This window comes from Hyperolius riggenbachi, chromosome 4, assembly GCF_040937935.1.
Source record: "Hyperolius riggenbachi isolate aHypRig1 chromosome 4, aHypRig1.pri, whole genome shotgun sequence".
Taxonomy (NCBI): Eukaryota; Metazoa; Chordata; class Amphibia; order Anura; family Hyperoliidae; genus Hyperolius; species Hyperolius riggenbachi.
In genome coordinates, this window is record NC_090649.1 from 456,341,222 (window position 1) to 456,356,502 (window position 15,281).

The 15,281-nt window shown below is 45.1% G+C and overlaps 1 protein-coding gene across 6 annotated transcripts in view; it reads left to right on the forward strand.

Annotated features, from left to right (window-relative positions):
* The first annotated feature begins 12,502 nt into the window (after positions 1-12,502).
* The window catches only part of LOC137570966 (hemoglobin heart muscle subunit alpha-type-like), a 49,251-nt gene continuing 46,472 nt past the window's right edge, over positions 12,503-15,281 (forward strand). For all 6 annotated transcript variants that reach the window (XM_068279658.1, XM_068279659.1, XM_068279660.1 and 3 more), the window contains exon 1: positions 12,503-12,598. Coding sequence is in view for 2 of the 6 variants with exons in the window: in XM_068279657.1 (XP_068135758.1) it covers positions 12,567-12,598 (32 nt within the window). In the remaining 4 variants the exon portion in view is untranslated. The remainder of the gene's footprint in view (positions 12,599-15,281) is intronic.

Here is a 15,281-nt window from a genome sequence, read left to right on the forward strand (position 1 = left end):
TTTTTATCTCCTCACATCGCTCAGGATTTACCGGCAAATTGAATTGCCATTTTCACCTGAGCGATGTCCTTGCGTAAAGAAGCATAACTCAGGTGAATACTAGGTATTCGCTGAGCGATGCTCATGTGTAGTGAGCGATGTGGAGCGAGGCATTAGTGCCGGGGAGCTGTCCTTGAGCACCACAGCACTGCAGCCTCACTCCCCCGGGAAATGCGCACGCATCGTCGCAAGAGCCAGCCTTTGCTCTTACCCGCCGCCCGCCGCCTCCTGCCGCTCGTCGTTGCTACCGCGGGACCTTTAGCAAAAAACATACCTCCATCGTTCCATCTCGCCGCATGTCCCACACTGCTCCTCCGCTCATTCTTCCTCCATCACTGTGCATTGTTGGAGCCGGCAAAGGATCTTTGAGTCTCCCGCCGGGGCTCCCCATTCATCCACTAAGTAGCCCAATGAGAATCATCCTGATTCTAATTGGACCAATGAGAATCAGAATGAGATCAACCTCAGCTCAATGCATTTCAGCAATTCAGGATTACAGGTTTCAACATTTTTTACAGGTAGTATGCAAGGAACATTGACCACAAGTTTTTTGCATCTGAAAGAGGAGCTGTCAGCCATACTATCTGAGAAAAAAAACATATATATAAGTAGATAAATACTTGCTCTACTTACATAACATATGTACAGTATTGTCCTGTCCACATTTTGATTTTAGTGATAGTAAAAAAAAAGAGAAAATGCTTCATAGGATTCTGTGTCTATCTTGAAACCAATCCTGATGTCATTTCCTCCCTTACTCTCCTCTGCCTGATTGTGTATGCATTGCCCGCCCTCCTCCCAGTCTTCAGACACTCCCAACCAGCATTGCAATAGAAAGTGCATTGTCTCAGCATGAGAAATATTGGCCAATCAGAGAGGAACAGAGGTGTGGGAGGGGAAAACAGGGGGAAAGAGGCTTCAGCCAATCAGGCTGCATTAGCAAAGTAAAGACGCAAAAACAACCCAGCATGTCCTGCAACTTCCTTTGTGCGTCAATGTACCAAATAAGAGTAAAAATAAAGAATTGATTTTTTATTTTATGCCCGACAGTTACACTTGAAGGTTCCTTGCCAGGCTCCAACTGTATGACAACTCTTGGTTTTCGCCATAACGTTGGAATGTTACATGTTTGGGGACAATTACTGAAGAAAAAATGTGTTGGTTGTATCAACAGGATTACCTAAACTGCAATATAATAAAGCAACCACGAGATGTCACTGTCTGTAAAATGCTGCAATGATCTCTGTGGTATTGTGATTTCCTGCATTCATTCTGTGTTCCTCTCTGTTCTAAGTAAGCTGCATTATCTGACGGTTGTGTATGTTTTATCTCTGCATGTTTTTCTTCAGTAAAGATCTTCTTACACTGGATGTACCTACCAATCTACTCCATCAAAATTGGGGATCTGTTTACCACAAATATCATCAAAACGAGCAATGAATCGAGAGCAGCTCTGTATTCAGCTTCTATGAAAGGTTAGCTGAAGATGTCTATCTTCTGAGCAGGTATTTGCTGTACTTTTGCCCTCTGTGTCTTGTCCAAAGATTACTGTTAAGAAGCTGATGTCTTGCAGCCTGGTTAGCATTGATGTTGTTACAACATTGTTGTAGTGCTGCTTGGCTTCCCTCTGGTCTCCGGAGAGCTTTCTTATTGCGGCCCATACCTGCTTGCTGTTGTGTGACATATTAATGCTTTCAATGCATGTTGTTTGCTGGTTCTTCCTCCTTTACTTGCTGAGAGACTATTTCTCATCTGGCTTATAATCTTCTCTCTGGGATCTTCTTCATCCAGCCAAGTATTATTATATTGCTGATTTATATTGCACCATCATCTTCCGTGGTGCTGTACAATGGAAGAAACAAGAAGGTACATAATATACAAACACTGGTATACATGACAATACTGCCCTGTGTCACTTCTCCCCTTTGCATCCAAATTACTTAAAGAGAATCTGTACTCTAAAATTCTTACAATAAAAAGCATACCATTCTATTCATTATGTTCTCCTGGGTCCCTCTGTGCTGTTTCTGCCACTCCCTGCTGCGATCCTGGCTTGTAATTGCCATTTTTATGCAGTGTTTACAAACAAAAGACATAGCAAGTGATAGGCTCAGTGTGTGAGTCATACAGAATGTGCAGGGGGCCTGGAGATGGTGTGTATAGCTTCTATCACAAGCAGCACAGCACATTCCAGCTTGACTGCCTCAGCCCGACAGAGCCGACAGAGGAGAGAAGATTAGATCATATAACAGAGATAATAGAGCCACTGTGCAACTAGGAAAGGATGCAGTTAGACAGAGCACATTAGAACAGGTATAGGAACTTACAGGATAGAAGAAATAAGGATGAAAATTTTGTTACAGAGTCTCTTTAACGCCATATACATGCTGAACTAAGCCATTCGCTTGCCGGTGATCGAGCTAAATTTCCCGCCTGGATAGATCAACTGAATCGATCGATTTTAGGTGGAAATCGGTAGATCGGTCAACATTTGCGTAATGATTTCACAGCAGATTTCAATCACAGTGAACGAATCTGCTGTATATCGGCCGGAAATCGTTTAAGTATATGGATACCTTTAGTCCTTCAGATATTTTTATCTGTAGATATAAAGGGCCTTGCTCTCTCTTGGATGTCTTTCTATCTCTCTAGAAGGTCTTTCACGGTCTCTTAAGGTGGCCATACACTGATAGATTTGCAGCAGATTTGACCATCAAATAGATTTCTGTCAGATGCCTGTCAGGTCGAATCTGACAGAAATCTATCTGATGTGTGCCACACACTAGGAACAGATTTCTAATAGAATTCAGAATGAAATCTATTGGAAATCGATCTAAATGCATTACTGCACCATTAAAACCAGTGCAACTCTATGGGCCATTGATCTAGATTTTCCATCCTGTCAGCTAGATCAAATTGATCGAAATTGGCCGCAAAACGATCGCTCGGCCTATTCTATACAATCGATTTGCTATCGATCGATTATATAGAATTGATCAATCACTGAAATCGACCAGTGTATGGGCCCTTTACTCAAATCAGATCTCCTCTTTACATCTTTTATCTGTGGGGGTACCTCAGGGTTCTGTCCTTGGCTCCCTCCTCCTACAACTGTACCTCACGCCCCAGACCTTATCTCCCTCCTCACACGTGTTCCTGACTGCTTGTCTGCTATATCCTCTTTCCTGACCTCTTGCTTCTTAAAACTTAAAGAAAACCTGTAGTGAAAAAAAGTTCCCCTGGGGGGTACTCACCTCAGTAGGGGGAAGCCTCTGGACTCTATCGATACTTCCCCCATCCTCCTGTGTTCCACGGCGGTCTCGCTGCAGCCCAAAGAACGCACAGGCGACAAATCCGACAGCCTGTGCAATATTTACCTTTTCGGACTCCAGCGGGGGCGCTGTTGCGGCTTTTCTAACAGGGATAGGCGAAAATAGCCGATCTCCGCCGGGTCCGCTCTACTGTGTAGGCGCCGGAGACTTGCGCCTGCGCAGTAGAGCGGCCCAACGGAGATCGGCTATTTCCGCCTATCTCCGTGGGAAGAGCGGATACTGCGCCTGCACTGGAGACAAAAGGTAAATATTTACATCGCCGCCGCTCCGGGGGATTAGCCTCAATAGGATCCGGAGGCTTCCCCCACCCGAGGTGAGTACCCCCCAGGGGAGTTTTTTCATTACAGATTTTCTTTAATATGAGTAAAACAGAACGTATCATCTTTCCACTGTCTCTGCCTGACAATAATAAATGTTAATAGCACCCTTTAACTTCAGTTCCCAAAGCATGTTGCTCAGCGATATTATTTGACTTATTTCTTTCACATATTCACTCTCTAACCAGCTCCTGTCATCTCCAGCTCAAAAACACCTCCAACCTTTTCTCACTTGGGACACTCCTACAATGCTAGTACCTACTATTATAATATCTGCTTTGGACTATTATAATATACTATTTTGTGGACAAACTAACAGACTGGCACTGCTCCAATCTGTACTGAACTTGGTTACTGTACTCATTTATCCCTCTTTTCGCTCCTCCTCTGCTCCTCTCGGTGAAGCTCTTCTTTGGCTGCCTAATTAACCAGATGACCCAGTTCAAACTCCTAACCCTAACCTACAATGCTCCTCCCAATCTCTTTCCCCTGTACATCTCCTGACTAGTTTCCAGATACAACCCCAACCGCAATGTCAGATCTTTACACAAGCTTCTCATGTCCTCTAAAATCACCTCCTCACATTCATGTATACAAGACTTTCCACGTCCCTCACCCCTCCTCTGGAATCTTCTACCACAACACATTCGTCCCTCTACAACCGTTGAACTCTTTAAGCAATCCCTCAAAACTCCCTTTTTGTGACAAGCATACTCTATAACTTAGGCTGCCTAAGGCTGTATAAATATAATAATTGTATACTACATATTGTATACCCAACCTCTTGTTTCCTCCCTGTTCTTTCAGATTGTAAGCTCACAGGGGCAGGGCTCGCTCACCCTTTTGTGTCTTGGAATTTGCTTTATATTTTGTTCACCATGTTACAATTGTCACTGTAATTATTATGTCTACCATTTCTGTATCCTGTATCAGTGTCAATATATTGTGCATACCGTTGTCTGTATTAATATGTCCCATGTTTTGTTCTTACTCTGTACAGCTCCACGGAATTTGTTGGCACTTTATACATCGATAATAATAATATAAAAGTGATGATAGACAATGTAATACGTTACAGTGACAATTGTATGGTAACATACAGCATTCTACAAGACACAAAAGGGAGAGAGCCCTGACCTTTTGAGCTTACAATCTAAGAGAACAGGGAAGAAAGAAGAACATTAGTGATGAGCTTGAATTTTGCGTAATCGTAATTCCACATCGTAATTTACAATTACGATGCAAAATCGTAATGCTACATTTTGGGAAAAATCATAATTTTTATTTGTAAATGTAATCAGGAACTGTAATTTTGCGTAATTGTGGGAACGAGACCAAAAATAATTTTTCAAAGACATTGTAGTTTTAAAAAAAAATTATTTTCAAAATGCAAAGGAAAAATTATTTTTAAACTGCCATTTTTACTTTGCATTTGTAAAATCGATTTTCTCAAAAACTAGAAGGTCTTTTTGATAAATTATCTTTTCTCAAAAACTACATGGGGCTTAATTCACTAAGACAAATAGCATGCCTTATCAGAGTTAACACACCTTATCAGAGTAGCATAACAAGCGCTACAAAATTATGCCTGCTAATTGGCAATGACGAGAGCTCCACTCGTCCTGCCCTGGTCCATCCACTTTAAAGGACATTATCTGTCAAGTTTTCTGTCAAGGCAGCCTATTGGGCCAATCAAAGTGCGAGGATAATGTTCTTTACAGTGAGTGGACCTGCAGGGGCTCAGGGCAGGACGAGTGGAGCTCTTGTCTTTGCCAATTAGCAGGCATACGTTCGTAGCGCTCACTATGCTACTCTGATAAGGCATGCTATTTGTCTTAGTGAATCAAGCCCAAGGTCTTTTTGAAATAGTCTTTTTTTTCCCATGTTTCCACTATTCTCCTACATAGCAATTTAGGTAAGGATAGAATGTACTGGGGCTTCGCTATTAACCGCTACAGTTGGCAAGAAATTAGGCGAAAATTATACAAAAATTACGAATGGAATATACGAAATCAATTGAGTATCCAAATCATAATTACGTATGGCTGTAATTGTAAAAAATGTATGCAAAATTTTGCGTAATTGTAATTAGCAGATTATGATGATATATTCAGAGTACAGATTGTCGAGACGCTGAATGATGTGGAATGTCCTATATTGGATTGTATGCTAGTCTGAAAAACTGTGTTTTAAAGGAAACCTGAGATGGACAGGTACCTTTAAAATAAACCCCTGAAAGTGTACGCCAAATATCGGCTATTCCTGTAATTTTTGTTTCTCTCCTGTGCTCCTCTCATTCTTAATTTTTCATTTTTATCCTGTCTAAAATCCAAGATGGCCGCCATCTGCCTCCGGGTCAGTGTCACTGCGTGTAAAGTCCTCCATCAAACACACACACACACACACACACACACACACACACACACACACACACACACACACGTGTGTGTATATATATATATATATATATATATATATATATATATATATATATATATATATATATATATATATATATATATATAATATAAAACACTTTTGCACTTTTACTTAGAAGAAGATGTAGATTTCTCCCAGATTAAAATGCATTGTAAATTACTTTCCTCCTGTGATCCTGTTCCAGATCTGATATTTTTGAATTAGTCCATCTCCTTATGGTGAGTTGTCAGACAGTAGCGTAACAATAGGGTCCACAGCCCCTGCGCCCAAAGGGACCGGGGCCATTTTGGGAGGCAGGAGTGGTTGCAGCATGAGGGGAAACTGTGGCCACACATCGGCGGGGAGGGGGGAACAGACCCCTCCTCCCTCACCTTGGGCTCTCCCCTCAGAGCGCTTCCCTACTGCATCAATTAGTGGCAGCAGGCGGCAGGCAGGAACACATACCTCCATCCACGCTCTGGAGGTTTCCGATCTCTAAGTGTCTGACGCTGCTTCCTTTTTAAACAGGAAGTAGCATGAGGCACTTCGAGATCGGAAACCCAAAACGGACCTGAGCGGGCCTTACGGGGTGTCCAAATTTTTGCAAGGGGGCCCGGGGGTTTTCTAGTTATGCCCCTGTTGACAGGGTTTTCTTTATTTTCACAAACACTTGCTGAACAGCATTTGCTCAGTGTGTAGATGAGTAGGGATGATGGCCGTCATCTTTGTATAGATCATTTCCTTTTTGTAAAAAAATAAAGGAAATGCTAAAAAAAATCCTCCACGAGTAGATGGACTAGTCTAACATTTGCCAGATCTGCAACATTTTTACCACCTACTGTAAGTGACAGCTAAATAGGAAAAAAAGTAATTCACAGGGCATTTTAATAGGGGAGAAATTTACTTCTTATAGTATGTGTACACACGTACTTTAAATTTTAAAATTTTTCGCAATAGTGGTCCTTTAAAAAAATGTATATTTTGTTATAATATATTTTATTAGTATTAGTGTAGTTATTTTGTACATATTACCCTCTATTGTAAACAGATTGTACATTAGAGATGTTCCTGGTTGTCTGTTTTTTTCATGAGGCTCTTCAGACTTGCCCATACACCTGCCATGAGACTCTTCAGGCATTGCAATGCCCCTCCCATAAGGTTCTTCACGCTAGACCATGCTTCTCCATGAGGTTCTTCATGTTTAACCATGCTCCTCCCATGAGGAACTACAGGCCCCTCCCATGAGGTTCTTCATGTTTGCCCATGCTCCTCCTTGAGTAACTACAAGAAGTTGAGGAGCAGTGCATTATTGTCCTTCAACAGTGTAGGTTGGTAGGAAGAAGAGACGTGCATCTGTTGTTGACTGACTGAACTTTTAAAATGCAAAATATGATCTTTAACAGCCACTTTATTTCAATTTTCTGTCCCTGTTACTATTCGTAGAGATGGAAAATTTAGCCCTTTCACTGTACACAGTTCATTCGCCTGTTTCTCAGATGAAAGTTATTTTCCAGGTAATGTGCTATTTGCTTTTCTTGGGGGAAAAAAACGCATTTCAATTTCAGAAAATATGAGTGGCGGACGGCCAATCTGTGATGCATCAGAGATATTCTGGATTGGTAAACACTATTCAGAAAACGCTATGTTCCCTATTGATGATAACGCAATATAGCTTCAGTAAATCAATCTGCATACTCCGTCGCTTTCATTCATACGACAAAATGTATTTTTATAAAGTGCAAAATCATTACGGTAAAAGGGGGAGCCTCAAAGTCCAGTCTCTCTAGTTCAAATGATAAACTTCTGATTTTTAATGTGACAGTAAGTGAGACTATATATACTAGTAAATGTGGGTGACGTGATCCCAAGCCTGGGAGGACTGAGCTTGTTATGAGAAGCCAAAGTGCTGCTACAATAGGCTAGCCACACCGTAAGAGCTTCTATAAACAAGCAATCATTTGTAACATACTGTATTTTTTGGACTATAAGACCCAAAAGTGGGGGAAAAGTCCCTGCGTCTTATAGTCCAAATGCAGGGAGTTCCTGACTTGTAAACGCCAGCCGATACAAACCTCAAACCCACCACAATATCGGGGACTCCCTGTACTGTGCCCATGCTGAGGAGGACACAAGGGGGACACAAAGGGGCATAGAGGAGGGCTCTAGGGGGACACTAAGGGGCTCAGAGGAGGACAAAGAGGGGCACGAAGGGGCAAAGAGGAGGATACAAGGGGGGCACAAACGGGAATAGAGGGGGACATGAGGACAGAGGTGGACACAGGGAGACACAAGAGGTACAAAGGGGGCATAATTCACAAAGCCCCTTCACCATGGATGCACCAGGTTTAGTGTATATAATTCCTCTAGTTTTTGTCCTCTAAACCTAGGCATGTCTTATGGTCAGAAGCATCTTATAGTCTGAAAAAAAATGGTAGTTGCTGAAAAGGTTAATAGACTGTGTTTCACTTTGCTTAGAGGAGCAAAAAATACTCGTCTTAAGGTGGCCATACACTGGTCGATTTGCCATCAGATTCGACCAACAGATAGATCCCTCTCTGATCGCATCTGATCAGAGAGGGATCGTATGCCCACCTTTACTGCAAACAGATTGTGAATCGATTTCAGCCTGAACCCGATCACAATCTGTGGAGCTGCCGCTGCTGACGCCCCCCCTCCATACATTACCTGTTCCGGCCGGCGCGAGTCCCCTGGTCCCCGCTGTCTGCTTCTCCGCTCCGGGCTCTAGACCGTTCCTGCAGCTACTGAACTTCCCGTCCAGGGAAAGTTTAAACAGTAGAGGGCGCTCTACTGTTTAAACTTCCTGCCGGGACAGGAAGTTCTGTGTAGCTGCAGCCGGTCCAGAACACAGCGCGGAAAGAAGACAGTGGGGACCAGGGGACTCGCGCCGGCCGCAACAGGTAATGTATACCCGCTGTATTTCGTCGGTCGTCGGGCATTCAAACGCCGCTATCGACGTACTCCCAACCCGCCGGCGATCGAGAAAAATCTTCTGCACGGACTGATCGACGGGAGTCGACGGGAACGATCGATTTCGGATGGAAATCGATCGTTCTGTCAGCAGTGTGCGTGGCGATTTCACAGCCGATTCGATCACTGTGATCGAATTGGCCGTATATCGGTGGGAAAATCGTTAGGTGTATGGGCCCCTTTAGGGTAATAGCTTGAGGTGTGTTCCAATTGAATAAGAATACTACTTTATATAACTCTTATCAATAAAATATTATAACTTTAATTCAGTGTAAAAAAAAAAAAATCACAAAAACTTTGCTTTTGAAGGATTCATTGTAACTGTAACCCGAAAACCCGAAAAGAGTCACTGTAATAGTTTTCATAATGAATACATCTATTGCAATGCTCGTTCCCAGCCTAGCTGTACCCCGAGCTGGGGGAGGGGGAAGAACTTACGAATTAGGCGGTGTTTGCCCATTGTGAAAGCTCTCCTCTAACTGATTTACATTCAATTTATCACAGGTGACAAATATTTAGTACTGTCAGGTGCATCTCTATGGAATGTTTGGTTACTGAGATTTCTAAAGCCAGTACACAACATACCTGGTCTTCCAGAATGTTCTGGGAGGAGAATTACGTATATATAATCAGCCTAGGCTAAGCATCACTGGGAGGGCGGGGCTACATAGCAACACACAGCAATTTAGAGGTATAGGAAAGTGTTTCTGATGCTGAACCAAGGAAAATTACCGTAAAATGTATTGCATTCTACTACATGTCACTACAGTGCCTCTTTAAATTGGGCTACTGTTTTATTCTAGTTGTAACCATCCCCCTAATTTAATTCAAAATGCATCAGCTTATCACTTCTCTGTTCAAAGCACATTATTAATTTGGACATAATGGATTAAAATGCTGTTCAGCTTGTAGCCACCAGGGGGCAGGTTTTGACTTTGTATTCATTCCCTGGCTGCAATGAATAGTTTGGAAACTCTTCTGTGCAAAGATAAAAGCATTCACATATTTGTGTTTTATATCAGAGAGAATGAGCTTGAGCTCAATTTTTGTAGTGTCATTAGAAATCTTGGTTCATGTGAGCATTGTCAAATTGTGGAGATAGCCAGACACACACCAAGCATTTCACATTAGGAAAGGCATGACTGTTGGTCTGACATCTTCCCCTGCCTCCCCCTGAACCCCGCAGTGACCAGTCCTTTCTTCTTTTTTTTCTCCAGTGTTGCCCTTAATCTGTGAATCAGCACTATTTACATATCTGAGATCAGATTCACGTATCTGTGATCAGTGCATCATGAGTGACAGGATGTACAGGGAATCAGTGATAGGGAGGGGCGATCAGACCTAATGTGTAGATAAGAGATGATAGATAGATGAGTAATCCTGTCACACACAACCTTGGACAGCAGTGGGGGAAGAAAGATGCAGGAAGTAGAAAGAAACATGCTTGTGGAAGCTATATGCACTCATTCACACAAGTGGATCAACGCTTGCTTTACTGATTTTGTTTTTTTCCTCTGGTAGGAAAACATTTCTGGCTGCCAGGAAAACAAGCATTTATAGGAATCAATGGGAATACCACAGATAGCGTACACAGGCAGTTCTTAGTGATGCCTATTTGTTGTCATGGTTACCAAGCTGGAGCAGTGATGGGTATACATGAACAGGTTAGCACAAAAGGGGACCACATGTAGCCCACAGGCAACCAAAAGGTTCCTACAGAGCAGTATCATCCACACGGCCATGGCAGTTTCTAGGCTAAATTGCACGCAGAGCGAGGGTATAAAAATTCTGCCCCCTTCCCCTGTGGACTCTCAAAACCTTACTTAGGGACAGTAACACAACCACAGGTCACAAGTAGAGCTGGCTACTTACTAGTGACCAGCCGATCATCCAGGAGGAAGCAGGGACCAGGATAACACACATGCAAAGAGAGCCCCGGCAAGCCGACTCCTCCATGGACGCCGCGCACTGACAGCCTGCAGTACCGCTGCTGGACATCAGGTGTCATCACGCGGTGGTGTAGTGATGATGACTTGACGTCTGACGCAGGCAGCCCAGGAGGAGCCAAGGAAGGTGATCGCGCTGGTAATCTTCTTTCTTCTTCCATTTGGCTGCACCGCGCGTCACCAGCTCCCTAGCGGTTATGTTATTCTGCCTGTGCCCAGCTTCTTCTACTTGCCGGTCTAGGCTCAGGACGGTTGCATTGCCCAAGAAGCTGCCCTGCATAAGGCAACCTAGGCAACTGCCTGGGGCCCAGTGGCCATCAAGAGGCCCAGCTGTCAGAGAAGTCCAATGCCCCACCTCAACTTACCAAAACTACTATAGGAGGAATGCTTAAAAACAAGAAGAGAATCGAGAGCCCAATATGGTGCAGTATTGTCAGGTAAAATGAAGAGTTCAATACAATTTTATGTATATATATACTCACAAACACGGGTTACCAATAGGCAACCACTTTAAATGCAGGTGGGGAGCATTAGGACCTGACCCCACTCAGGTTAAGAAGTCGCTCTCTGTAGATAGTAGATGGGGATGCACCCCTCCACCCAGGGTGGACTAGAAGATCAGCAAAAACTCGGTATACAGAGGCGCCAGAGTAGAGTAAAACGTTTTAAAAACCGCTTAAAAGGAGAGGGGGATGTTAAGGTGGACTCACCTCCCTCTTACAAAAAAAGAAAACTCACTTGAGTCTCAATAAAATAGAATTGTCAAGTAACTTATTCAACTCCACAAATGCAACGCGTTTCGCGGGCGTGACCCCGCTTCCTCAGGCAAAAATGGGAGCACAACTCAGTGGGTCAAGTAGAGGTGCTCAAACTTATTGCTTGACCCACTGAGTTGTGCTCCCATTTTTGCCTGAGGAAGCGGGGTCACGCCCGCGAAACGCGTTGCATTTGTGGAGTTGAATAAGTTACTTGACAATTCTATTTTATTGAGACTCAAGTGAGTTTTCTTTTTTTGTAAGAGGGAGGTGAGTCCACCTTAACATCCCCCTCTCCTTTTAAGCGGTTTTTAAAACGTTTTACTCTACTCTGGCGCCTCTGTATACCGAGTTTTTGCTGATACTATAGGAGGAAGCAAAGGATAGTACCTTGCCTTGGGCCTCATTTCATCCTAATCCTCTTCTAAGTTCTTACATGTGTTCCTGCATAATACAATTTTCTGCACCGAGGACAAAGTACTGTCTTGTTTCCTATACCTTCCTCCTGGAGATTTAGCACCTCTAAAGAGGATTAAGATTAAAGCAATCAAACTACTGTCCCTACTAGTTTGTACCCATCGATGCAATGCGAGGGTGCACTTACACTATGCTGGGGTGTCTTATAACTCAAGTTGTAATCGCACAGCAATGAGCTGCAATGGTCCCACAATGAGCAATCATGGGTCCTGCAGCCTGCGCCAACTGGACCTGACTGCATAAATTACCGCCTAGTGGAGGATCCAGTCGGCTTGAAAGGATGGCCAGGGACCGATGAGCCTGAAGGGGGCTAAAGAAAGCCCCAGGTATGTATATATATTTTTTTTTACATGGTCTTAAGTACACTTTAAAGAGAATCTGTACTCTAAAATGCTTACAATAAAAAGCATACCATTCTATTCATTATGTTCTCCTGGGCCCCTCTATCAGAATCCATTTATTTCACCAAGTACAATGTGAGTTGTACCCGGAATTGATTTTGGCACAAACGGGGTCGGTGATGGTACAGTATTAGATATACAGTGGATACATACAGATGCATACAGTAGATACAATGCATATTCAGGCAGAGTGTAGCATATAAGGTATAGGTAAAGGAACCGTAAAAGATAAACAAAAGGGAAAGGACCGGGGGATATTCCGCCGCCGTCCATGGCACTCAAAACGCTTCTGCAGCGATACTTTGAATCGGATGTCTCCCGGTCTATCCTGGAAAAAGAGAGAGAGGAGAGGAAAGAGAGAGAAGGAAAAATAGAGAGCAGGTGAGAGAGCAGGGACAGTGAGACCCCTTAGGGTTGCAGTGTAACCAGTAAGTGTCCCGATTGGCTGGCTTTGCGTCTGTAAGCGATTTGCTATAAGGGATCCATGGCTGCTGGTCTGGCAACATCCTAGTGAAGATGAAGATGGGCCTTAGGATGCCAGACTGGGAAGCCAGGTTGCCAGTGTGATTGTTCGATCCATGTGAGGGCCAGGGTGGCTAACCCACAGTAGGAGCCAGCAGCCAGGGGGCCAGGAGGGCCACAGCAAGTTCAGCAGTGGAGGGCCTGGATCCTGGATGGAGGGGAAAAGATGATGGTCTGGCACCCTTGGGTGATGTTAGGCTCACCTGGGCAGCAGCAATGACACTGGCGGCAAGGGGGTCCGGAGGCCTGGAAGCCCAGATGTTGCATCCGATCCACCGTCGGATTCCCCCCAAACAGAAGGGAACTGGCAATGGCTGTGTGTAGCTGGTGTAGTCCATCTCGCCTTAGCTCCAGCCTGCACGGAGGTTGGTCCCTGCACTCCCCGGCAGAGGCAGCGATGGGGGCCGATGCAGAAGTCGAGACCACGTGTGTGTCAGCGACAGTTGATGCCGAAGCAGCTGGTCCTCTGGTCCGGCGGCGGCAGCGTGAGCATAGGGAAGCCTCCGACATCGCAGCCTCACGTGCTTGGATCATTCTGGCAGCCACGTGCTGAAATGCGGAGTGTGGTGATCGGCTCTGGCTTCGGTGTTCAGGTGGCTGAAGCTGGGAGCCCGCTGTGGCTGGGACACTGGTAATGAGGCTGCCAGTTGACCCCAGGATGGTAGCGGAGGAAATCCTAGCCTGTCCCTGATGTCGGCAGCCTGCGGTGAGTGCAGGAGCTGTGTTCTCAGCGGTGGTGCTGCTGGGGGCTGCCTGCTCATCCTGCGAGTCCCTCCACGTGGGTGGCCATGTCCTCAGTGGGATCAGCTGGCCGGCTGCTACGGAGAGAAAGTTAATCCGGAGGTCCACTCGCAGCTAGCCCAGAAGCTCAGCACCGCATCCCTGGATCCCTCGAATCAGAGGGGATCCATCCCCCAGAGATGGTGATGTTGTGGAGGGGGAAAGGGGGAGAGAAAGAGGAAAGGGCCGGAGCCCTGCGTGCCCTGGCAACCTTCCTACGGCGCCATCTCTGTGCTGTTTCTGCCACTCCCTGCTGCAATCCTGGCTTGTAATTGCCATTTTTATGCAGTGTTTACAAACAAAAGACATAGCAAGTGATACGCTGAGAGTAGCTCAGTGTGTGAGTCATACAGAGTGTGAAGGGGGGCCTGGAGAGGGTGTGTATAGCTTCTATCCAATAACAAGCAGCACAGCACATTCCAGCTTGACTGCCTCAGCCCGACAGAGGAGAGAAGATTAGATCATATAACAGAGATAATACAGCCACTGTGCAAGTAGGAAAGGCTGCAGTTAGACAGAGCACATTATAACAGGTATACTTATAGGATAGAAGAAATACGGATGAAAATTTTGTTACAGAGTCTCTTTAAGGCGAATAGTGGGAACAAGACAAAAAAAAAAAAAAAAAAAAGAGAAAATAGATTTAAAAATGCAAAAGGAAAAATGTTTTTTAAACTTTCATTTTTAAAAAAACTACAAAGTCTTTTAGAAAAATTATTCTCCCCCCCCCCCCCCCCTTCCACACACACACTACTCTCCTTAACATAACTGCTTACGTAACAGCATAGTCCCCAACCGTCCTGTTTTCGTCGGGACTGGCACGATTTGGGAGGGCTCTCCCGCTATCCCGCTATGACCCCCCAGTGTCCCGGCTGGCTGGGGGGTCAGACGCAGGGGCGGACTGTTAGCGCAGGAAGGGAGGCAGCCAGTGAAAGGGAGCTGGTGGCGAAGCGGCGGAGAAGGGGGGGAAGTCTCCCCCCCCCCTTCCCTCACCTTGGTGCTCCCTTTCCTGGCTCTCCCTTCCGGATTAATGTGTCTCTCTCCGATGGCGCAGCGGCTGACAGCGGGCGGAGAGGACTTACCGCTGTTACGCAGCCGCCGGAGAGAGCTGTGATCTGTGCGCCGCAAGTCTGGTCTACTCAAGACCAGACTAGCGGCGCACAGATCTCAGCTCCCTCTGCCGGCTGGAAGGACATCGGTAAGTCCTCTCCGCCCGCTATCACTCTGCCGCTGCGCCATCGGAGGAGACACATTGATCCGGAAGGGAGAGCCAGGAAAGGGAGCACCAAGGTGAAGTAAGGGGGGG